The sequence below is a fragment of the Lissotriton helveticus genome, chromosome 2_1 (genome assembly GCF_964261635.1).
Source record: "Lissotriton helveticus chromosome 2_1, aLisHel1.1, whole genome shotgun sequence".
Classification (NCBI taxonomy): domain Eukaryota; kingdom Metazoa; phylum Chordata; class Amphibia; order Caudata; family Salamandridae; genus Lissotriton; species Lissotriton helveticus.
The window spans coordinates 422192108-422217536 of record NC_136059.1 but is presented as its reverse complement, the minus strand read 5'-3'; the positions used below and the strand labels follow the sequence as shown (position 1 = coordinate 422217536).

General features: G+C 49.3%; 1 protein-coding gene across 7 annotated transcripts in view; it reads right to left on the bottom strand.

Annotated features, from left to right (window-relative positions):
• ISL1 (ISL LIM homeobox 1) overlaps positions 1 to 24958 on the bottom strand; it is a 37517-nt gene extending 12559 nt beyond the window's left edge. The window contains exons 1-3 of one of the 7 annotated variants that reach the window (XM_078675056.1): positions 24637 to 24958; positions 9600 to 9789; positions 3371 to 3630 (exon numbers count right to left, since the gene is read on the bottom strand). In XM_078675056.1, the coding sequence (XP_078531182.1) occupies positions 3371 to 3630; positions 9600 to 9789; positions 24637 to 24715 (529 nt within the window). In that variant the 5' untranslated portion in view covers positions 24716 to 24958. Of the gene's footprint in view, positions 1 to 3370; positions 3631 to 9599; positions 9790 to 12165; positions 12654 to 13784; positions 13930 to 24636 lie in introns of those variants that run through there. The other 6 variants (XM_078675054.1, XM_078675053.1, XM_078675057.1 and 3 more) reach the window with 6 other exon arrangements.
• Positions 24959 to 25429: the final 471 nt, after the last annotated feature.

The following is a 25429-nucleotide window of genomic DNA, read 5'->3' as shown; positions in this document are numbered from 1 at the left end:
TCAAATTGGTGATTAAACTCAATCCTGGGAAACATTGCCTTATGCCTTCCTCATACATACACTGACCCAATATGTAGCCCAAATGCTTCCTAATGCATAGGAAGCCATTTATGTGGAAATACGCTCTGAATTTGTTTTAAGTGAAGAATTGTTTACTAAGTGTGATTTGCAGCATGCACATAAATACACTTGAGTTCTCCAGGGCTGGGGCACTCGTACTCCTAAATGTATTGAGAATCTATGGAATGTCAGCTCAGGGCTCCCTAGAGTGTTACCGGGTGACGTGATCAGGGAAGTGCTGCAGCCTCTGGAAGGTAACTTGTGGCCTAGTTATTTTTGCTTTTGCAGCAGTGAAATACAAATGTCTGTTAAAGAGCTGCATCATGAGGGTTCCGGCGCCAGAGCATTCAATGACAGCACCTAGATAATTATCCCTTCGACATGTACCTTTTGTTCGCTATGACTCATACATGCAGGCTCTTCCCTTGCACGTGGGCGTGGATTCCACAGCCCCCCTCTGAAGGCCACAAACTCCGGCAGAAGGTTGGACAGGCCAACCACTCCTCCTATCATTTTGAAAGAATGTCGTCCATTGGTTACAGAGGGTTATGAGCTTGTCTTCAGCAATGCAAATGACATATTCTCTCGACAGAGAGTACTCCATTCTGGATTGTGCATAGACGCTACCAGAGGAAAGGACACTGGGGTTTACTTTCTATGTAAATCTTGATGATTTTGCATGATTGTAGTTGGGAGGGGCGCACATTAAGAAGAACGGGATAGAGTCCAGTAATAAAGCGCTTTAATTCTAGAAGAGTATTAGGACAGCAATGACTCTTCTGGAACAAGCATTTCAAATAAATGATGTCAGTACATGCACATACTGATAGTTCCTGCACATAAGGCTGGGGGTTCAAAAAATGACCCCTGGGCTTTGTCCAGCTCTACAATTGTATTATTTTCTGACACAAGTTCCAGGAGACCCCTCTCCACATGACCCAAGTCACAACAGTCTTTGCTGATCAACAATGGAAATTATACCCCAAAAAGGCAAACTAGCACATGCACATATAATAGTGCACTAAGGGATGAAAGTGTCGGATCTGTGAACAGAACATTGCACAGCACATGTGTACCTTGTGCCGGGTGAGCATTACATTGATATATGGAAACAGATGAGGCCAAATGAAAGTGGGAGAATAAAGGGATGAAACAGCAAAATCATCCCATTTTCATAAGCAAAACTGGAGTGTCGATGGTGTGTTCCAATATCTATAAATGAATACATTCAACATGAAAGATTGCTGATTGGCCAACGCTGGAAATAATAAGTTAGCATTCTGTTGCTCCTAAACTGACACTGTGAGGAATAGTTACAGTGCGTACACAATGCTCAAAATGGATTTAGCAACACGACTAATCAATCATAAGACGATTGCAACAAGAAAAGGAAATCTTCCGGAAAAAAAGGAATTGTAATAGCCATAGGGGTCTATTGCATGGAAAAGAGGCTCTGTGCATAAGTTACATTTACTCCTACATGTATATGCTTTTTCCATACATGATTTGACAGAATTGCTTAACTAGGTATATTCTGTGTGCATGTTCAACTTAGTAGTGATGGATACATAAGCATATGCAGTAAGCATAATGACCGTAGTTATTCCGGACCGCAGGGTCTGCCTGTCCCTAAAATTGCTTTGGTTTACAATATTACCTCAGGCTTGCAATACTGTGATATTTAATGTTAAATCAAATCCTACTGGATAGTTTAACATTTTTTTTACAATAAAGCAACTGAACTCCGTTTAGATACTTTGTTGCAGGGGTAAAGACGAGCCTTGAAAGTGCACATCAAAACTAAGGAGTTAAAAAAAATTACAACTGAACAGTATTTGTATGCAGGATTTTTGGAAGATTAATTGTACCACATCATACAAAGTCAGGTGTGTGCTTGCGTGCCTCTGTATGTGGTTACTAGGGAGTATCCCATCTGATTTTGTGTGTGCACCATGGAATACAGTTTATCCCTTGCTTCCCTGCACATGTATGTCAGAGTGTTTCATGGCATCGCCATCGCTAGGACAGTGGCAGATTTAATACGGACTGTAGGCCCAATTCATGAAGCCGTGTGTGCAAGCTTGGTTAGCGCACACATGCATATATCCTCTGCATGACTACAGAACTGCTTCTGACCGTCACAAAAGCTGATATTAAACTTGTAAAGTGATTTCCCAGTGGCCAGAAGAGAGGCTTCATGTATAGGATTAGAATACAATGAAAGTATGCGAACAAAAGCAAACGTACTTGTTTGTATAAACTGACAGACTGTATCCCACTACATTGCCACCTCAGAAAGGCTCGCTCACGCCCAGGGGTAAATCTGTTTCCAGGGCTGGGTGGGCAGGGAACCACCATAAACACGAAGAGGGGGGAGGAGTGGCGGCACTCCTAGGGAAAACAAGATTTCCCACTGGCGAAATTAGATTGTATTATTAGCACCTAGATATATCAATGTATGGTTAAGTGTAAATAGAATTCGCACAAAAAAAACAGGAATACTATACTTATGGGGAAACTATGACAACCGCAGCTTCCCAGGGGCCCTCCTGGAGACCTTGGTCAATTTAAAACAAATCAGAAAAATGTGTAGGGGAAGATTTACAATTTGCAGTGGTGAATGGGCCCTGTGGCTGCAACACATGGTCATAAAATACACTTTCGTGGATTTGGTTGGATGAGCCCGGGAAAAAAACATTACGTGGATCCGTGAAATAAAATAGTATGTCATTTTCCATGCTTCAGTTATGTGTGGGAGTTTGAGAGGATGAAATGTGTGGGTGTCGGCGCTTGTCAGTGTGTGAATGCTAGTCGGTGTGAAAGCTAGAGAGCAAGCGAAGGACCTGTGAGTACACGAACATGCGGTGTGTAAGGAGACAGTAGTGTGCCGAGTAAAATGCGTGAGTGGAGGTGTATTTTACCATTCGTAGGTGTGGGGAATGGCATTCGTGGGCACAGAGCTTCATTTGAATGGCTGTTGGGGTGTATAAGAATGCATGTGTATATTTTGTGCTCACGCATGCGAATGAGTGCTCTCAAGCTTCTGGGACAGGACAGTGGACAGTCGACTCAAAGGCCATATTCTGCCTACATGTTAGAAAGAGGCATGGGGGTGAGTGGAGGGTAGAGTGACAATGGGCGTGCCTGCCACCTAGAGGCAGCTGGTGACATTGAAACGCCAATATATTATATTGAAATCAGAGCCGGGTCTCCGTGGGTTGCAGGCAGTGGGGTGCTTTAGTCCAATTACTCAGCTCAGTGTTAGGGTGTTTTTCTGACTATGCTCATGTATACGTAGCTGAAGAAGTACCTGCCATCTGCAGAGGCCGCGCGGGGTGCAGGGGGCTGAGAGGGTCCGCCGCCCCCAGGCTGGCCCGTTCCACCACGTCGTGGTCCGCCCGACAGAAGAGGCCGTCTTCCCGCAGTGCAAACTCGTCGCCAGGAATGAGCTGCCGGCTGCACGCCACGCAGCTGAAGCACTCGATGTGGTACACCTTGGACCGTGCGCGCATCACAAAGTCATTCTTACTGAAGCCAATGTTACACTTCGCACACTTGATTCCGTACAACCTGTGCCAGCAGGGACAGAAAGAGAAGACGGACGTTAGTTCAGCGAAACTGCACAGTTTTCACATTATGTTCTGTACAACCAGTGCCAGCAAGGACATTCTACATTTTGTATAGACCATTGAAGCTCTGAGCCCCTGTGCCCGCCGTGCACGAACAGCACTTTCTGCAATGTGTTTAAACCACTCAAGCTCTCACCGCCCACCCGGCACCAGCGGCACTTTCTATAGTGAGTGTAAACCATCGAAGCTCTGTGACACAGTATCTGGCACGCGCAAGCAGCACTTTCCCTGTGCGTATAACTCACAAAAGCTCTATGTCACAGTGTCTGCCTCGCACGAGCAGCACTTTCCACTGTGTGTGTATACAATAGCAGAGCTTTCTCTCAGTGTCACCCATGCACAAGCATCAGCTTCTATAGTGAGTATAAACCACTGAACCTCTGTGTCCCAGTCCCAGTGTCCACCCGGCACACGTGGCACTTTCTATAGTAAGTATAAACCATTGAAGCTCTATGTTCGAGTGTCCACCCGATACAGAAGCACTTTCCATAGCTACTACAACTCTGTGTCCCAGTGTCTGCCACGCACAAGCTGAACTTTTCACTGTGTGTGTATAAAATAGCAAAGCTTTTTCTCAGTGTCAGCCATGCACAGGCAGCACTTTCTGCAGTGTGTTTAAGCAGTGTGTTTAAAATACTGAAGCTTTCAGTGTGGGTCCTCGCGAGCAGCACATTCTGCAGTGTCTCTAAACTACTGAACTTTCAGCGTGGGTCCTCGCAAACAGCACTTTCTCCAGCATGTTTACACTACTGAGCTTTCACGTGGGTCCTCGCAAGCATCACTTTCTGCAGCATGTTTACACTACTGCGCTTTCAGTGTAGGTCCTCGCAAACAGCACTTTCTGCACTATGTTTACACTACTGAGCTTTCAGTGTAGGTCCTTGAAAGCAGCACTTTCTGCAGCATCTTTACACTACTGAGCTTTCAGCGTGGGACTTCGCAAGCAGCACTTTCTGCAGTGTGTCTACACTACTGAGCTTTCAGCGTGGGTCCTCGCAAGCATCACTTTCTGCAGCATGTTTACACTACTGAGCTTTCAGCGTGAGTCCTCGCAAGCAGCACTTTCTGCAGCATGTTTACACTACTGAGCTTTCAGCGTGGGTCCTCGCAAGCATCACTTTCTGCAGCATGTTTACACTACTGAGCTTTCAGCGTGGGTCCTCGCAAGCAGCACTTTCTGCACTATGTTTACACTACTGAGCTTTCAGTATAGGTCCTTGAAAGCAGCACTTTCTGCAGCATCTTTACACTACTGAGCTTTCAGCGTGGGTCCTCGCAAGCAGCACTTTCTGCACTATGTTTACACTACTGAGCTTTCAGTATAGGTCCTTGAAAGCAGCACTTTCTGCAGCATCTTTACACTACTGAGCTTTCAGCGTGGGACTTCGCAAGCAGCACTTTCTGCAGTGTGTCTACACTACTGAACTTTCAGCGTCGGTCCTCGCAAGCATCACTTTCTGCAGCATGTTTACACTACTGAGCTTTCAGCGTGGGTCCTCGCAAGCAGCACTTTCTGCAGCATGTTTAAACTACTGAGCTTTCAGCGTGGGACTTCGCAAGCAGCACTTTCTGCAGTGTGTCTACACTACTGAGCTTTCAGCGTGGGTCCTCGCAAGCATCACTTTCTGCAGCATGTTTACACTACTGAGCTTTCAGCGTGGGTCCTCGCAAGCATCACTTTCTGCAGCATGTTTACACTACTGAGCTTTCAGCGTGGGTCCTCGCAAGCATCACTTTCTGCAGCATGTTTACACTACTGAGCTTTCAGCGTGGGTCCTCGCAAGCAGCACTTTCTGCACTATGTTTACACTACTGAGCTTTCAGTAATAGGTCCTTGAAAGCAGCACTTTCTGCAGCATCTTTACACTACTGAGCTTTCAGCGTGGGACTTCGCAAGCAGCACTTTCTGCAGTGTGTCTACACTACTGAGCTTTCAGCGTGGGTCCTCGCAAGCATCACTTTCTGCAGCATGTTTACACTACTGAGCTTTCAGCGTGGGACTTCGCAAGCAGCACTTTCTACAGTGTGTCTACACTACTGAGCTTTCAGCGTGGATCCTCGCAAGCAGTCGATTTCACAGTGTGTCTATACTACTGAAGCTTTCAGCGTCCACCCTCACAAGATGCACTTGCCACCGTGTGTATAAGCGCCGTCTCCCGGTGTCTGCTACGCACCAGCAACATTTTCTACACTTAGTGTTAACACGTCTACAGGGTGCGGACCGGGACAGAAACTAAGCCCGGGCACCAAAACAAAGCGTCTCCCCTTAGGGAACCAGATACTTCAATAAGTGGCCGCTTCCTCACATCGCGGCAGTTTCGAACTTGTAAAGACACGCTGTGAAGCTGGTTTACATCGTATGTGAGAATGCGTGCATTGAGCATGGTGCAGTGAATGCTTCTGGTAATATTACAGAAACCAACAGTAAACATCGGCCTACCGACCACAACAGCGAACCATAAACAGCAAAAAAAGACGAATCACGCACAGACCTGTCCGACGAGCCTGTCAGGCTGCACTGCCCCATGGGCCAGACCGACCCCGCATGTCTAAATAAATGAGCAATAATATATGCTCACTTGAAAAAGCGCCCACGCACACAACCAGGCACTAGTGAGCAGCAAACAAAAGCAAACATCCAGCACACGAGGAATCTACACCACGTCATTGCAGCCAAGTGCAACGGAGGCACTAGTGCGGTGGTGTGAACACGGCAACAGTGACCGGAGCCTCTGCCGACAACACACGGTGACTTTATGCTGTGATGTGTGCACTGTAGAGCGCCGCGAAACCGGGTGGCGACACTCGCGCTTTACGACAGTCCGTTTAAGGCAGTGCGTCTATAGATTTCGCTTAAACAAATGTCACTCGGAGGCAGGTGTACATCTTGTAGGTGCCCAAAGTACGAGGTGCATATCTGAGGTCTCACGCGGGCGCCCGGCCGCCCACCTGTGCGCTGTACCCCAGCTCCGTGCCACCGACTGACACCAAAACTAACATTTATTCTGCTGCGCCGCCCGAAGGATCCCTCCCCCCTCTTGCATCCCTGAGTAAACACGTGCAGTTGTGTGCTTTTAGCATAATATTGCTCAAACACATTAACTGGCCCCACATTTGCCCTGCTCTGCCTGACTGAAAGAGCAAAGCCTCTCCTATCAAAACTTAACCTCCCATCCGACCGAGCTTTTATTCTGGCCAGAAAAAAATAACAAAAAAAACAGGACTGTGCATATTTGTACTTCGTAATCCACACAAAAAAACATGTTTGTTAGTAAGAAGTACACGCGTGCGAACGTCTCACGCTGTTTACCTATTTTAATAGCATCTGCGAGTATTTAATTTACTTTTATTTAGATTTGTCATAACACTACTGAGCCGAAATTAGCCGGACTCAGACACAAAAGTGGCCCTGTTGGGTAAAAAGATGCGCCTTGGCAGGGTGGTTCAACGGCGAATATTGTCTCTATATGTCCGTGGAAACAGGCATAATGCAGGAAACGCAGCCTGCGTGAACCGCTCCGGGCAGCCATGATTCTTTATCATCTCGCCCGAAGGGGCGCGTCAAACACGTAAAAGTATAACTGATGCCACCGCGAGAAGTGACCTACAAAGCGCCTGTATGCCCCACAGAGGGACAGTGCACTCTCAGGGTTACGGTGTAGTGCCCCGTCTCCATTGCTAGGAAGCGCCCAAAAGGCATACTATTTCAGGAAATGTTGCCGAGGCACGTGCCTGCCAGTGTGTTATCTACGTGGTAAATTAAGGACGTCCTGAACAATTGTATATCAACAGATACGCTACGTATATATTTATTTATTTAGTTGTACAGCTTTTCGGGTGTAGCTAGTTGCACAGAAAGACGCGCTGGGGTGAGTGTTATTGGACTCGACATTGCGTGTAATATATTAAATGGCACCGAAGTACAATATCGTGCTCTGTGAGACAGAGTGGTGTGTCTAGAATCACACAACGTTTACTCGAGAGCTGAAGCCGGGAGGAAACACCAAGTCAGGGTTCCAAGATAATACCTACGGTGCTAACCCGCACCCTTCCCCACTGGCAGCCGCTTCACTTCATGAGACCCCGAAGGGCGGCGCACTTTTTTCACCACAGCCGAAATTGTAAAAAAAATAAATGAAATAGGCCACAATTTATTTTTTGCGTCAAATGCAAACTCATTTAAAAATACTAATTCTAATAGAGCCACGTATTTTTAAGCATTAGGTAAGACGAATCACGTGTCAAGTTTTAGCAATAAAAATTGCCATTTCCGTAGAACACATATTTTAACAAAATATTTGTGTTCGGTGCCATCCGTGTGGTGACTCTGGCGTCCAGGACCTTGCAGGTCAAAAAGCAAGGTGGGCAGGAGACGAATATTGCAAACCCGCACAGATGGCCAATGGGGGCAGGGCGCTCTGGCTCGGTGTGCCAGGCACACACCGGCCCCCACTCATTTTATCAGTTCGCGATTTTAGAGAGGAAACAAGCGCCTCATTATCTAAATACGGCAATTGTTTGCGCCAAATGATCGTCTCTGTCTAAGTCATCAGCACAGATAAGATAAGCAAGGCCGACACCGCAGGCGTAGGGAAGGATGCCAGAGGGATACACACGTCCCTGTCGAGCAATATATATATATATGTGTGTGTGTGTGTGTGTGTGTGTGTGTGTGTATGTGTATATAAATATATATATATATATATATATATATATATATATATATATATATATATATATATATATACATAGATATATGTATATATATATAAACACACACACATACAGACACACAGAGTCTACAAGGATCTATACACACACACATATGTAGAAACACACACACACATATATATATAATGTTATTTTTATATAAACCATCCACAGATCATACGATACACATTTGCGTGTGTGTACACGTAGACGCGTACACATAAACACAAACACACGCCACTCTTACAATGCTCAATCGCTTTGTTTCACTTATTGGCATAATTATCTAGGCCTAGGGAGCTCACCCTGAAATGTCAAGAGACTGATAGTTGTGATGAGTGTAGCTGCACATGTGCTCTGCCATTGTATACCGTGCTGCATTTGTTCACAGCTGCGATGCGACAGGTACACCACTTAGGAGCAGATATTTAAACAAGACAGTGCCTCGAAAGACTAGTCCTGTCCCTTTGTGGGTTATTTACTAAATCTTACTTTGCTTATCGTTTTACTGCATAGACTTTGATATACACAAATCTAACACTCAATTTTCCAGACATATGCCTTTCTCTACTTGTATTATTCTATGCACTAGCATGTTATTTATAGCGCCAAGAAGTGGCCGAGCAGCCCTCTGCCCCAGCAGACTCCAGTGCCCACCGCTCGCTGAAGGCCTGTGTCCCACAGAACCAGTGCCCACAGCTCGCAGCAGCCCTCTGCCCCACAGACGCCAGTGCCCACCGTTGGCTGCAGGCCTCTGCCCCACAGACGCCAGTGCACGCTGTTCTCTGCCCCACAGACGCCAGTGCCCGCTGTTCTCTGCCCCACAGACGCCAGTACCCACCGCTCGCTGCAGGCCTCTGTCCCACAGACGCCAGTGCCCACCGTTGGCTGCAGGCCTCTGCCCCACAGACGCCAGTGCCCGCTGTTCTCTGCCCCACAGACGCCAGTGCCCACCGCTCGCTGCAGCCCTCTGCCCCACAGACGCCAGTGCCCACCGCTCGCTGAAGTGTCCCACAGAACCAGTGCCCACCGCTCGCTGCAGGCCTCTGCCCCACAGACGCCAGTGCCCACCGCTCGCTGCAGCCTTCTGCCCCACAGACGCCAGTGCCCACCGCTCGCTGAAGGCCTGTGTCCCACAGAACCAGTGCCCACCACTCGCTGCAGGCCTCTGCCCCATCAGAAGCCAGTGCCCAGGCCTACCTGATATAGTCCCGCTTGCAGTAGGTCTTGCCATCCCTCACGAAGCACGTACAGGTCTCGTCCAGGTACTGGTTGCACTCGGCACACTTCAGGCAGGCGGCGTGCCACTCCAGGTCCGGGGACACCCGCAGGATGTACTGGTCATGGATCTGGTTTCCGCAGCCCACGCACAGCGAGATCAGGCGCTTCTCTGGAGGGGAGAGAAAGACGTGAGCGGTCGGGCTCCCATTCGCCTCGCAGGACACCCCCATGTCACAAGTGCACAACAGACTGCAGCGCTTAGAGGCGGCTACTAAAGCGTGCCCTCAAACAATGACGTGGTAAGACAGCTGGCTAGCAGTGGATGGCCCGCCTCTATCTGACTTGTGCACGTGCGTGCACAATTATCATTGTGGCGAGAGGATCAAAGCCATGCACGTGCTGGGGAGCGGAGGGGATCTGGCGAATGCCTGGCGCCCTTGGTTACTGCTGGTTACTGCCAGCCCTTCAAAGTCCTGTGCACAATAAAAGCACAGCAGCACGCCCTCCTCTCACATTAACTGCAATAGTGCACGTGCAAGAGACCAGCAGGGGCCTAATTGACGTAAATCAAAAGTAGCAGTCAGACAAAGGAGGCATAAACTTGCGGGAATATATTTTGTTGTTGTAGATTTTCAATTCATAAAAATAGTGTTTTTTTTTCCGGACTGCACCTTTTCACAATAGTTTGGTAATGCTACAATTCTACACACCAATTAAACTGGAGAATTGTTACAGTATGCAGCGAACTGTCACAAACTGAAGAAATCCCCCAAATTCACATTGATATTAATTTGAATTAAGAGCCCATCCGCCACCTAAAAAAAACCAATCTAAAAACCAGCCTGCTTTTGCAGAAAATGAATATTCAATTCGTCGTACAATTGTTAACAATTTTCAGCTTTCATTTGTGTATTTTGGAAACAAACGGTATGCGTGCGTGGATTAGGAAGATCGCATTGTAAAACTTAACAGCTACTAGAGAGAATAATGGAAAGTGATAAAACAATGATATGACGGGTCCTTAAAATGTACGCCAAATTCCATTTGGAATAATATTTAATTTGCAGGTGTTGTATAAGACATAACGATGCTCTTTCGCACTCGCTGGACAATCATATTTTGAACGTTGAGTCAGAGGAACAAATACTAATGGTTTGAAATGGGCTTCCTGTAATATATACTACAGCCTCACCGACAACTGGCAATTCCATGAAAGAAAGCAACTTCATGGCGCTATATCAGAGCACCGCGTGACAACCGTGTTAAAGGAGAAGGAAAGAGATTTCGTGGTCTCAAAAACTAGGCCACGCACTGTCCCAAGTACGAAGCAGTGGAATACAACATGTACAAACGTATCACAATATATTTGTAGTAGTGTAGCCAAAGCACAAATAAGGCGCTCCATTCAGGCAGTGCACACCATTTTCCCAAGGACACTAATAGGTGTTCTCATTTATCTTGTTATTTGTATGTGTCACTTTATTGTATAAGGCTACACAATTATATCAACAGATCATGCTGTTGCCTTAAATTAGGGTGACCAGGCGCCCCGGATTGGGCGGGACAGTCCCTAGTTTTCACCAGCTGTCCCAGAAGATTTCTGCAAATTTGGCTCAAGTCCCAGTTTTCATAGGGAACCGACTGGGACCAATTGATGCACGTTTGTATGTGCTCTAAAGCAGTGCTAGCTATAAGCAGGTAACAAAAAGCAATTTAATTAACAGATATGAGACTGGCTTTAATTCTTTTAGATTGTGTTTCTTTGTTGATGAGCGCTATCAATGTGCCCTTCGAATGATGTGTAAGTTGTAGTACCTTTTCTATTTTTTAAGAAATATCAAGTTTTTGGGATTTCACAATGTGGTCACCCTACCTTTAAATGCAGCAGAGTGTTTAGAACTGCACCTCTCAGAAAGACATAACAGAGACTCAAGCAAATCTGTCGGGCCGACTTAAATTACAGGAGACAGAGACCCGGGCCAGGAAGGAACACAGTTCAATAAATGCTTTCCTCAGCCCAGCAGGGCCCGCCCTGCAGCATGCAGCACATTATGGTGACGCCACCGGCAACAACCCCTGGTTCACAACAGACTTCACAAGATCGGAAAGGGAGAAAAAGCCAAGGACGTGGTGTTCACCTGGCTTACATTTTAAATAGCAAACCACAGGATAATTCACATAAGTCGAAGTAATGTTTCACGACCGTGAACAAATGCTTTATAAATGATCTGCAAATAACACTTTGCAACTACCCGTAAACACATCTGATATCTAGATGCACAACTGCCCCTCAGGCAGCTCCAAAGTGCATCCTGCAGTGTCTGTTTGAAATGACAACCGGAACAGCAGAACTGCAGGCCTCAGGGGGGAACTGGTGCTGTGTGTCACATGGCAGCTCTAGCGCCCAGAAGCGGGCCGCTGTCAGAGTGGGCTGCAAAGACTCTTCCAGTAAAGGTGGCCGAAATGAAGTCGACGAGCACACAAAAGAAGAAGAAATGTCAAGTGGCTACCAATAAGAAAAAATAAAAAGTAATGGCCTGCTTACTTTTCGGAGGGTCTCCCATGTCTCCCATGTCTGAAAGAGGGAATAATGTCCAGAGGGGAATGGTGCACGCTGGTGTGAGCCCCGCGGCAGCCAGGAGGTGAGGCGCGAGGGCTGCCCGGGTGCCCGGCTGCGGCTGAAGGTGCCCGGCGCTGCTGGGTGCTGTGCCTGCTCCAGGGCGGTGCAGCGCGCGCGGCTCTGGGCGCGGTGCGTGCGGTGCGGGCGGCGGCGGAGAGGGGCAGCGCGCGCTCTACTCTTCCTCCTTATCTTTTTCCTTCAAACTTCTCTGCGGCTCCGGGCTCGGCCCCCATCTCCCCCTGGCGCTGCCTCGCTCAGCTCAGTGACGTCGACCTGCTTGGAGGACCAGCCCGGCCAATCGGAAGCGCCAGCCGGTGACGTCCTTGCCGCGCCCTGATTGGCCGCGCCGGGGAGAGCGAGCAGCTGTTGACCGGTTCACGTTTCAGGCTGTGTCTGCCGCCACCAGCGAGGGCGCAGGCGGCCCTCCTGCCAGAAACCCTTCGGACAGAGCGGCTGCTGAGGCTGCTCGGCACCAGCGACCTGCGCCAGGGCGCGCGAGACCTGCCGCGAGCCCTGCCAAGAGGGCCAACCACCGACGGCGCGCGGACTCCCCTCCGGCGGCGCGAGCGGCTCAGGGCTCGCGGGGAGCGCTCGCGCGCAGCCAGTGCCAGCAGTCTACTGTGAGCCGAGGGGTGCGTGCAACCCTGCCGCGAGCCCCGTGCCTGCTGCCAGAGGGGCCCGGCGCCCAGGCTTCAGTCCTACCAGTGCCCCTACAGTACCAGCCGCCGGGCACCCTCTGCGCCCTGTGCTGCCAGGCTTCCCTGCTGCCCCACCGGCCCCACGCTTGCTTCGGTGGGATCCTCTCCCAGCCGTGACACCAAATCACACCAGCCGTCCAGGAGCGGCCCACTCACTCCCAGCACGCTGCCCGCTCCCCTGTGACCCGCAGGGAGGTCACTATCAGGGGCCCGTGGCCCCTCTGAGTTTGCCCAGGGCCAAGCCTGCCGTGGGCTCTCCTCACTGCGCGCCCTCCGACCTCCTGCGAGGAGGAGTGCCCCCAGCAGAAGGTTACCAGCGCTATCCTGCCCATTTATGAGCCACTACACCGGCAAGTAGGGTGCCCTCCTGTGAGAGGCTCTCTGGCTGCACTGTGGCCTGTGACCCTCGAGTACTTCCCTCACACGTCTGCTGCCCGGACCCGCTGCAGCCTCCGTGAGTCCTGCCAGCCGTGCCATGAGCGCCGAGCCTCCCTACGCTCTGCCACAGGCGGGTGTCTGATGGCGGTGCCATGCCAGCCACCCCAGCAGCTCTTTAGGCGCACTCACTGTCTCATTCAACTGCACACTGTGCTCCTTACTCCGCAGAGCGCGTGGCACTACCTACGTCTGGTTGAACTTCAGAGGGCAGAGTGATAGAGGAAGGTCCCGTCTCTCCCGCACAGTGCCTGGGTGTGTCTGTTTATAGACATTGCAGTGTAGTGCGCAGGAGAGTGTGGGCAGGTCGCAGTGCAGCTTCGTGGTTCAGTCCACACTCAATAGGGGTTTAGCGTTCTACTATTTGAGGGCGTTAAGGGTGCACTGCAGAGGGGATGTTCAAAAACGTACCCAGAATACATGGAGTGAATGTATATGACAGGACCCCATTCAAAGGGCCCAGCATTGATCGGCCATAGGATTGTTCAGATGTGATAGAACCCATTCAGAGTGACCTGCTTGCTGAGTGATACTGCACGTGGTGGTCAGGTATATTCCCTCAGTGACTGTAAGACCACACCCCCGGGCACGCCCGTGCCATTCCCCGTGCGACAGTACCTCTTAGGACAGCCAGCTGGTGACTCTTTCTAAGGCACTCTTGGAGTGTGAGGCAGCTCTTCGCAGTGCGCCCATGAGCTGCGTGTGAAGATGTCCCCTTAGAGGGCACGGTCTGTGAGTGAAGTTCGTTACAGCACCGTTTAGTGATTTTCAGGGCAACACTGAAGAGTGGATAGCATCTCTATGGAGGGCTAACGTAGGCTGTGATAGCGCGTTTAAAGGATGCACTGACTCTATGGGGCGTGAGGGTAACTCTTAAGGGTGTACTTTGTTATTCTGTAACAGTTCACCCACGGACCGCGCTCGAGTACCGCTAACTCTTCATCGTGACGTAATGGGCGTGTGTGTGTGCGTGTGGGGGGGGGGGGGGGGGGGGAGATTTATGAGAATGTGTGAAAGTAACTCCCGGAAGTTCACTCTTTGGAGTGGGTATCTGCAGGCATTCATCGGGGGTGAGTCTAAGTGAACGACAGGAAGCCTTACAGTCATTGCTTACTTTGTAAAAATATAAGCGCATTTTACACAAGTCCACTGCAATTACCACAACCCACACGGCACTTTAAACTTCAGGTTTAAGCCTGAGTTTTATTATTTTTTAAAGATATATTAAACAATGTAATGCTCCATTAATTAATTCTGCTTAAAAAATACAGACAGCGCCACCCGTGGTGGTATATTCTCATAAATATCTGCCCATGTTTATAAATAAGTGTCGGTGACGAACACTGGAAAACACCAGCACAAATTAAGCACTGCTGCCAATTCCTCTGGAGAATGCTCCAATGACTCACTGGCAACGAGGTGGGGGGAGAGGGGGGGTGGTTTGCAGGGATTTGGATCACTGGAGGTAGGTGTAGTACAACGACTGACTTGTTGCACTGCTTATTTAGTAAACAGGGGGTATGTCTGTGTGCGTGTACGTCTGTGTATAAAATGAGTGATAATATCCCTGGAACACATATTTAATCGAATAGAGGTGATACTTCTTAAGAAGGCTCTATTGGGAGGGATTATTGACACACGAGGTATTAATTAGTATGTTGTAGAAATTTGTCATGGAGGCATGCATAGGGTGTGTTAGTACACCTCTCCAAGAGGCACACGTGTGCCACTTCAGTAGCATTAATGGGTATGTTAGGATTCACTGTAAGAAGGTATTAATAGGGTAAGTAAGAGTACCTCTTCAGTAGGCATGACTGGGATACGTGACAGTTCCTCATACGAAGGTATTAATTGGGTGACAGTTCCTCTCAAAAAGGTGCTAATAAGGTGTATGAGAGTACCTCTGCAGTGGGTATTATTGGGGTATGTCATCGTTCCTATCAAGAAGGTGTGTGAAAATACCTCTTCAAAAGGCACTACCGAGAATGACTAGAAATAACATTTTAGCAGGTACTAATGGTGGTTTGCTAAAGGGCCTATTAGTAGACACTGCTGAGGAAGCGTGAGTGTAGCTCTAGAAGGTACTAATGGGTGTTCACCAGTTCACCTTTTTATTAGTTGCCAATAAGAGTTTGCCAGATCACATTTTCAGAAGGTCTTATTGTGTGTTTTCTAGAGTAGCTTTTCAGAAGTTACTAATGGGTGTTTGGCAGATCACCTTTTCTGAAGGTCCTAATGGGTTTTTCCTAGCATACCTTTTTAGAAGGTACCAATGTATGTTTGCCAGAGTACCTCTTCAGAATTTGTGAATGGGTGTTTGCCTAAGTACCTTTTCGGAAGGTGCCAATGGGTGTTTGGCAGATCACCTTTTCAGAAGGTACCAATGGATGATTGCCAGATCGTCTTTTCAGAATGTGCCAATGGGGGTTTGCCTAAGTACTTTTCCACAAGGTACCAATGAGTGTTTGTCAGATCACCTTTTCACAAGGTACCAATGGGTGTTTGCCAGAGTCCCTTTTCAGAAGCTACCAATGGGTGTTTGCCAGATCACCGTTTCAGAATGTGCCAATGGGGGGTTGCTTAAGTACCTTTTCAGAATGTACCAATGGGGGGTTGCCAGATCACCTTTTCAGAAGGTACCAATGGGAGTTTGCCAGAGTAAATTTTCAGAAGATACCAATGGGTGTTGCTAGATCACCTTTTCAGAAGGCCTAATTGTTATTTTCTAGCGTACCTTTTCAGAAAGTACCAATGGATGTTTACCAGAGTACCTTTTAAGAATGTTCCAAAGGATGTTTGCCAGAGTACCTTTTCAGAATTTGCCAACGGGTGTTTGCCTAAGTACCTTTTCACAAGGTACCAATTGGGTGTTTGCCAGATCACCTTTTCACAAGGTACCAATGGGTGTTTGCCAGATTACCTTTTCAGAAGCTACCAATGGGTGTTTGCCAGCTCACCGTTTCAGAAGGTAACAATGGATGTTTGCCGGTGTACCTTTTCAGAAGGTACCAATGGGTGTTTGCCAGCTCACCGTTTCAGAAGGTAACAATGGATGTTTGCCGGTGTACCTTTTCAGAAGGTACCAATGGGTGTTGCCAGATCACCTTTTCAGAAGGCCCAGTGGGTATTTTCTAGCGTACCTTTTCAGAATGTTCCAATGGATGTTTGCCAGAATACCTTTTAAGCATGTGGCAATGGGTGTTTGCCTAAGTACCTTTTCACTGGGTACTAATAGGTTTTTCCCATATCCCATTCTCAGAAGCTACCAATGGATGTTTGCCAGAGTACCTTTTCACAAGGTATTAATGGGTGCTTGCCAAAGTGCCTTTTCACAAGGTAACAATGGGTGTGTGCCAACTTACCTTTTCAGGACGCATTATTGGGTATTTGACAGGACACTTTCAGAAGGAACTAATAGTTATATGAGAACTTTTCTAAGAAGTTTTAACGGTGGCCTGTGAGACTACCTCTCCTGAAGGCTTTTGTGGGGTCGGTTAATGGAGTGATGTTATTTACCTCTTCAGAATATAGGCACACGGTGTTGGAGAGTACCCCCTGAGTGGTGTACCAGGGAAGAGAGTTAGTTAATCATAAGACTGCGCTAATGTGGGAGTACTTGATAATTTTTTGTCGATGACCCTCGTATCAAGCAGATCCTGGTAAGACGGTATGTATGGGGGTTGCGAGAACACATCGTCAGGCAGCACTAATTAGTGGGAATGTATGTGTGCGCAACTTCCAATGACACCAACAGTTCACTTCGGGTGACTCCATCAATGGGCTGCGTAAGTACCTCTTCAGAAACACAAGTGCGGGTGTTTGAGAGGCCTCTTCAAGCTGCACTAATGGTGTGTGTGAGACACTGAGAGCTTTCGGATGAATGCATGGGGTGATAGATCTTGTTCACAAGGCACACCTGTGAATGTGTGAGTGGGTTTACGTCGACATAAGACGTGTGTTCAATCCAATCTTCCTCCGGCACTAATGCGAGGGCGTTGCTTCAGGCAGCAATAAGTAGGCGTGAGAGAGTAAATCCTCGGTCAGTACTAAAGGAGTGAGGGAGTAACTTAGTCTTTAGTGGGTTCTACTGAAGGTTCCAGATAGTACCTCTGCTGCCTGCACAAAAAGAACGCGTGAGAGTAACTCTCGGGTCGGCACTAGTGCAGGAGTGTGAGAGCACCTTGTCAGGGGGCACGAGCAGAGGCGTGTGTGTAACTCTCCATTCGGTACTAGTGCAGGAGTGTAAGAGCACCTCGTGGGAGGGCACTATGGGGCGTGTGAGTCACTCTCTGGTCGACACTTGTGCAGGCGTGTAAAAGTAACTCTCCAGTCGGTACTAGCGCAGGAGTGTGAGAACACCTCGTCAGGGGGCACCATGGGGCGTGTGAGTCACTCACCAGTCGGCACTAGTACAGGCGAGTAAGAACCCCTTGTCAGGGGGCACGATCAGAGGCGTGTGAGTAACTCTCCATTCGGTACTAGTGCAGGTGTGTGAGAACGCCTCGTGGGAGGGCACCATGGGGCGTGTGAGTCACTCACCAGTCGGTACTAGTGCAGGAGTGTGAGAGTAACTCTCCGTTCCGTACTAGTGCAGGAGTGTAAGAACACCTCGTGGGAGGGCACTATGAGGTGTGTGAGTAACTTTCTGTCGGCACTAGTGCAGGAGTGTAAGAACACCTCGTGGGAGGGCACTATGAGGCGTGTGAGTCACTCTCCGGCCGGCACTAGTGCAGGAGTGTAAGAACACCTTGTCAGGGGGCACTGTGGGGCGGGGATCGATGCGTGTGACAATAATTTTACTAGACTCTTATGGAAGTGTGAGGGTAACTCTTTAATAGGCTGCTGTGGTTTTGTGTGAGAGTAACTCTTTACAAGGCTCTTCTGGAAGTGTGCGAGAGGAGTAGCTCTTTAGCCGGCACTGAGGTGGGCTGTGAGAGTTATCCCTTAGGCTCTTACGGCTGTCACGAGGTTAAGTAACGGTTTAGCAACAAAGAGTAAATTTGCTGCACACGACTTAAAGAGCGAGTCTGAAGACCTGTAGTGATCGCGCCGGAACTCGAGTGAGTGACAGCAGCTCTGGGCTCACCCAGGAAGGGACGAGAGTACCACTTCACATCGAACCCTTGGGGGTGCGGGGCAGTACCTTGCTGGAGGACGCTTGTGGGGTTTATGAGAGCACACCTTCAAAATGAATTAGTGGTTTTGCCTAGGACTATTTTAGAATCCCGTCTTTATCGTATGTTAAAACAATAAATGGTAGAAGGGTTAAAGTGTGCGGAAGCGCCTCTTTAGATGCTTCTTACAGTGTGGGTTGGTCTCATCTTCTCTCAAGTACATTATGTACCCGGTCGGAGGGCACTCACGAGAGCGCGCGCTAGTGAGTCATTGTGAGACCGTTCGAAAGAGCACCCGTTTGCGTGGGTCTGGGCGAAGTACGGGAGCACATCACATGTGCCCATTCGGCCCCCGTAGCTTGAGGCGCCCTCACTAGAGCGCTTACTCGGATCTGAGCCCGTCCACCCGGCTGCAGCGGGGGCCCTGGCTTCTCTGCTCTACGGCCGCCTGTACTGCAGAGATGATACCGCGTCATAAAAACAAACTGAGCATTTATAAATAACATTTCAGCGAAGGACACGCACCTGCTAAAAGTTTGAAACACGTACACCGGCACCTGCTGAACTGTCAACTTTACCCACCGCAACTTTTCGAATGAAAATCAAGTCGCCAATCTGTTGTTACGTTTGTATGTTCCCTTTTCCATCATTGTCCCTTCACCCTCCTGCTCCCCTATACAGTAGGTCCTCCTTCATCGCCCTCCTTCAAAAGTTGATGATCCTCCTCGGAGGGTGCCGTGCATTGGCTGTGAGGGGGGGGGGGCGAGGCTGAGGGGCGTTCTGGGGCTGAATAAACCCAAGTATTCCAGGCGCCTTGGCCTCTTTTTTATTTACAACGCTCTACGTGCTGACTCCCCCGAAACCCTAGTTCAGATCAGTGTCTATTCTCATTGTAATGCTTGCGTCATGTAATGCAACGCCTGACGCAGCTGTACGTCCTACGTCGTCCCAGTGACGCAGTCAGGATTTTATTTACAGCGTCCCTCCAGTTCTGTTTGCTAGGAACGCCTGACTCCTACTGGCGTCTAGAATTGAAGGCGACCCTACTCTTCCTCCTCAGTGACAGTGGCCCCGACCCCTGACACTATATTCTGAGCAAGATCAGAGGAGGCTAACCCAAAGAGCTCAGAAACGTTTAACTATACACGTAACGTGGAAACGGAAGTGGGAATTGTCGTTGATACCCTTATTTCTGCTCCAGCGCTGAGGCCATATTTGTCGTGCAGCGCTATAAAAGTACCAAATAACAATACCCACTGGTCCATCTCCATACTTGCCGCATTTCACATCAAAAGGTCCACTTCACAAGCACCCTAGGAGCAAGGCATGCATGTGATAGTCTGAGCAGGTGGGTGTGCATGAGAGGAACCAAGGTGGGCAGTGCTAGTAGTGTGTGGCGTCTGATCACACACCCCCTCTACCTTTTATGTGCTAGGAGCAGGATAGCGTGTCTCAGTTCCCTCGCTGTGAAGAAACCGACCACAAAAGGGTACCCTCAACACACCATGATGGAAGCACCGCGTTTAAATTGGAAAGTAAAATATATGCGGCACATGTCTTGAAGATATACCTTAACCGCGATTATTTCGTTTTTCTTAGCAGAATATAGTGCACACAAAGGGAAATGTTTCTAGAGAAAAATAAGCACATTTGGTGGGATGATGTTGGTTCGGAATGTTATGTTATGGTATGCGGCAACTAACGTGTGAACGTGTTCACGCGTGAACTCTCGTGCACAGCACAAACAAGCAGTCATACAGGGAGTCTAAATTGGGCCGCCTCTCACCAGAGCGCACCCTTTTCAGCTCTGTTAACCAAGAAGCGATGGGTTGGGGGCACTTGGTCATTGCTCAAGGTAGCGTGCCCGAAGAGACATGCTGGACAGCGGCCACTGACACCCTCTCAGTAACGCAACGGACAACTTCCCTACAGTGGACCGGAACAGCGACATTTCAGTCGTGTGGAAACAAAAACCAATACGGAGTATGCAGGGTTTAAACCACTTTCTAATCAGACTGGCGGGAATAAACAAGACCAGACACGCAACCACCAAGAGTAATTGATTTCACCAGTGATAGTTGAACAATAGGCGTTTACTCCTCATGAAATAACTACTTTATTGTTCGTCATCGTAAGAGCCAGTCACTTTTCACGATCTGCCATTTAAAGTGTGTGGCGAGCAGCTTTGCGACGGCACGTCCCAAAAGGTGTACTGTATCTTAAAATTTCTCCTCATCAAATGCGCGAATTATTAATTACTACCGGCCCAATTTTACGCCCCTTGGACCGAAAACTGCAACTGCCGCGTATAAGAGGGGGTAACATTTTTAAGACAGTATTTGGCAAATGTGATCACAACAGCGACCTCGTGTGCTCAGGAGTGGAATGTATTCCCTTGGCTGCGAGGTGCATGTTGTGGCTTTTACGCATATAATCATGTAAACAAAAAGCGACATTTTACAACGAAGATGTGCTATTGGGGACACAAATAATTATACTTAAAAATGAGTCAACTTGTTAATGCTGATCAGTAGTTTTATGATGAACATTGATTTTTTGTTTGTCAACATTTTGAATTCTAAACTAATGTTTTGTTTGAATGGTAACCACCTCCACGGACAGAAGGACAGCGCGTAGATGATCGGATACCTGGGTTTCAGCTCCAGGAGTGTTGGTAGGTGGACGGAAATATGAATGAATGGAATGGCAGGTCTGTGGATCGGTCGATACGATTGTTATTGAATTTCTATAACGTTCTCTGCTTCGTTAATACATGAATGCCCAACATTTCGCAGAATACATCGAGATATCTAAACTGGACACATGGTATGTGAGGTTACCAGTCATTTGTAAACTCAGCATCAAAACAACGTACTTGGTATGATTTAGTCACTTGCCGTTGACAGCGACATGTTGAAGCCAGGCACGGCCTGGAATGCAAAAGGGTCAAGTTTGCGTTCCTTAAACTGGGTATTGAAGAAACAGCTCGTATGGCTGAGCCGCCAGCTTTTGAGCGAGAGGTTGGTTAATGCCAGAGCAGGAACGGAGCTGGCACGACCGGAAGCCTGTCCGCATCGGCATCGGGAGAAGCTGCCCCTTCAGCAGGGGCCCGGCTCGCCCTAGAGGTAATAGCGAGGACCAGTCCGTGCCCGGCTGCCTGTCCACCGGGCCCACATGGACAGTGTCCCTGCACCGGCAGCACGAGGGGCTGCTGCCGAGAGCCTGCACGGCCGGCACTGGGTCACACCCATGCCTCTGTACCCAGTCTGGATCTGTTTGAGTGATGCCACTCGGACCCCCTGCGGCCTCTCCACCGGGCCTCATAGGGACACAGAGTTCCAGCAGTTCTTGAACGAGGGGCTGCTGACGAGAGCCGGCTACAGCCGGCACTGGGTCACACCCAGGCCTCTGTATGCCAGTCTGGATCTGTGTGTGCTTGCACCCGGACCCCCTGCGGCCGCTCCACCGGGCTCCATAGGGACACAGAGTTCCAGCAGTTCTTGCACATGGGGCTGCTGACGAGAGCCTGCTACAGCCGGCACTGTGACCATATGCCAGCGTGGACCTGTTCACGTGATGCCAAGCGGGCCCCCTGCGGCCTGTCCACCCTGGCTCCCAGGCGGTGCGCTGTAGCCTGACAGCGCGGGCATCAGCAGGGCCAGACCGCCGCCGGACCTGCGCTTTATCATATCAATTTACGCGTGCCTGGAGAGACATAAACAGGCGTTTTAGAGTTCTTCCCTGCAGCTCATAAAGTACAAACGTTTTTTTTCTCTCTCTCTCTAGGACTCATGTCCCCCTTGGCACAGTCGTGAACTGGATGGTATACGGCTGTACAAGCGATCAATATATTTCAGCACATCCAGGGGGCAAATGCGACTGTAAGCACTCCGAGCTTGTCCCATTAGCAGGTCACCTTCCCGCTGTTCGGCACAGAATGGGCCTTTGAGCGGCACAGAACGGACTAGAATATAAATCCCACTGTACAGCGAACAAACACGGCAAATGCACGCGGGCCCGTCTCTTCTGGGAATCAAAGGGGCACCTGGTCTCGAGACGCACTGTGTATTAATACCACGACGCAGTGTATGCAGCAGATTAAACATTCAGCCAGACTACATTTAGTGTGAGTTGAAGCACCCAAGACTTAGGAAAAAGTAGTTCAATACAGTTTGTGGTTATCGATCAAACCTCCGTGACAGCAGTGCCGTGACAATAAACATTAATTAAAACATGATCTGTTATGTTGCTTTCATGAAAATAAACAATCATAAAGCATTGCAATTTCTAGCTCTAGAAGGTGAGAGGACCGAAAGAGGCGTGAGGTTAATATAATATGCACGGAAAATCGCAATTGTTTCAGTGTTTGCACGATGAGGAAAATTAAGTCTGTCGATCTGACAGACAATGCATACATTTTTTATTCGAAATAAATAAATAAAATCATACATAATGTTTATCTGAAAAAAATAATCTCTTTTGCTTTTAATATCAGGGCGGGCTGTGTCTTAAAGATTTATCTGACTCCTAAGCAATATTCGCTATACAAATCTGGTGTATTTTGTGTACAATGTTAATACAGAATAGAAATAAAAGGTGTCCTATTATTCAACACTTGATTCAAGATCGCGCACACCGTAGCAGTCACGTGAACGCTCAGAAATATCAAGGCAGATACAGCCAAAGAAGCGCATAAAACACGGGGGCCCAGGCTCGCGCCCACTGGCGCCCATCCACGGACAAACCCTCACACGGCTGCATGATGCGTCACACACGCACAGGTACACTCGACACAACGACAACGGAGCGCCACCACACCAGTTGAAACCCACGCACAGATCCCAATTACGTACAATATACCTCCCTCTGCCCTTGTCTCACACACGCTCCGCTCTCACACGGATCTTCTCACAATTAAAGACACACACAAAAGTGATCTCTCACAGCAAACCCTCCTTCCCTGCCAGCCTGAGGTAATAGCTGCGGTTTTCCACATTAAATATCCGAACCGTTTCAAATATTAAACTAACGACATATGTCACAATTCATTTCACGCTCCACGTCCACATTTTAATGGGAACATTTCATAGTTAACCCCGGATCCGTAATGATAAGCGCGGCCCCGGACGCCTGTGAGTAGCCGGCGTTTTTATGTACATTCGGGCTCTAAATAAGCCGTCCGCCCTGAGCATACTGTGCAAAGGAAAGTACTTGCAAAAGCCCAAACTGGCCAACATAATAACAAAGCTTCAAATACATCACGTAACGCCCAGCTCCTGGGAGAACAGCGACGGGGGTCCGATCAAAATTTCCCGGCACAGGGGAAACGGCGCTGCTAGCCTTGAACCCGTGCCCCGTGTATACTAGAAAGCGCAGCGTGAGCTCAGCAGCGCCTCAAGAACACCACACAGAGCTGTATGAACCTAGCCAGGCCCCTGACACACTACACAGCGCCGCGTGAACCGGTGGTGCAGCCAGCACACACACACACACACAGCGCTGTATGAGCCTGTGTGGTGCCGTCGGTACACAACACAGCGCCACGTGAACCGGTGGTGCAGCCAGCACACACACACACACAGCGCTGTATGAGCCTGTGTGGTGCCGTCGGTACACAACACAGCGCCACGTGAACCTGTACATGCCCCTGACACACACACACAACGGTACACCACACAGTGCCAAAACTGGAAATGCCCCGGCACACCACACAGCACTGCGCGAGCCTGTGTTGCAGCCTGCACCCACACACACAGCACTGTGTGAGCCCGTGTGGTACTGCCAGCACACGCACAGCGCTGCGTGAGCCCCCATCACACAGCGCTGCGCGAGCCCTTGTGGTGCTGCTAGCACTCACAGCGCTGCGTGAGCCTGTGTGGGGCCACCAGCTGATCCTGTGTGGTGCAGCCAGCACTCACAGCGCTGCGTGGACCTCTGTGAAGTCGCCAGCACACATAGCGCTGCGTGACTCCTGCTGTGCCTCAAGCACCACGCAGTGGAGCGTGAGCCCTGCCGTGCCGCCTGGGCACCACAAAGCCCAGCGTGAGCCCAGCTGTGCCTCCCGCCCGCCCGCCAGCACAGCTCACAGCGCCGCTGGGGACCCGGGGACACGTCCAGAAGCACCACCCTGCCCCCGCTGCCCCACGTACCTGACAGCCGCAGATTTATCTCTAAGCAAGCGGCCCCAGCAGAGCGCGGGTGTAATCCTGGCAGAATCCTGAAATCCATGAGGGGAGACACAGCGACGTGCGCACTCACTTTGATTTAATGGACTGCATGTTAATCCTAGCCCAGCGCCCCTCAGACCCGGCCCCACAATGAAGCACAGTCTTTTTAGCAGAGGCTAATGTGGCGCGCGGACGCAAAGCCATTGAGGGATCAGCCATGCAGATGGCTAAATATAGAGCGAGCCCTCCATCTCGGGCCTGCGAGGGCTCCGTTTATTGGAGCAGGAAACGCCGGGCGGACGCTAAAAAGTTGGTGATACATTTCATTTTGACCAGGCTTCGCTTCCCCCTCGCTAGAGTTTCCCAGCGCCGCCCGGGGCACTGCAAGCCGCGAGCTTTCAACGAAAAACACAGAGCACAGGCGGTGCCTCTCTTTTGTTTTAGTTATTCAGTAACACGTATATTTTGCGTGACGTCTTGACATTGAGTATAAAACTGGACAGAAAGATGCCGGCCGCAGAGGAAGATATCCAGCTACAAAAACAGACAGAAAGAGGTACACAGAGACAGCCAGAGAGACACAGAGGGGCAGAGATGAAGAGATAGTAAGGCGGGCAGAGAATAACTCATATACAGATTCCGGATCTATGAACATACAGGCGCAGCCAGACAGACGTGCGCACACAGGCAGAGAGAGGCAGGTAGAATAGAGACAAAGAGAGACTGTATCCAGGAACATGCAAACGCAGACAGACAGACGTGCTCACACGGACAG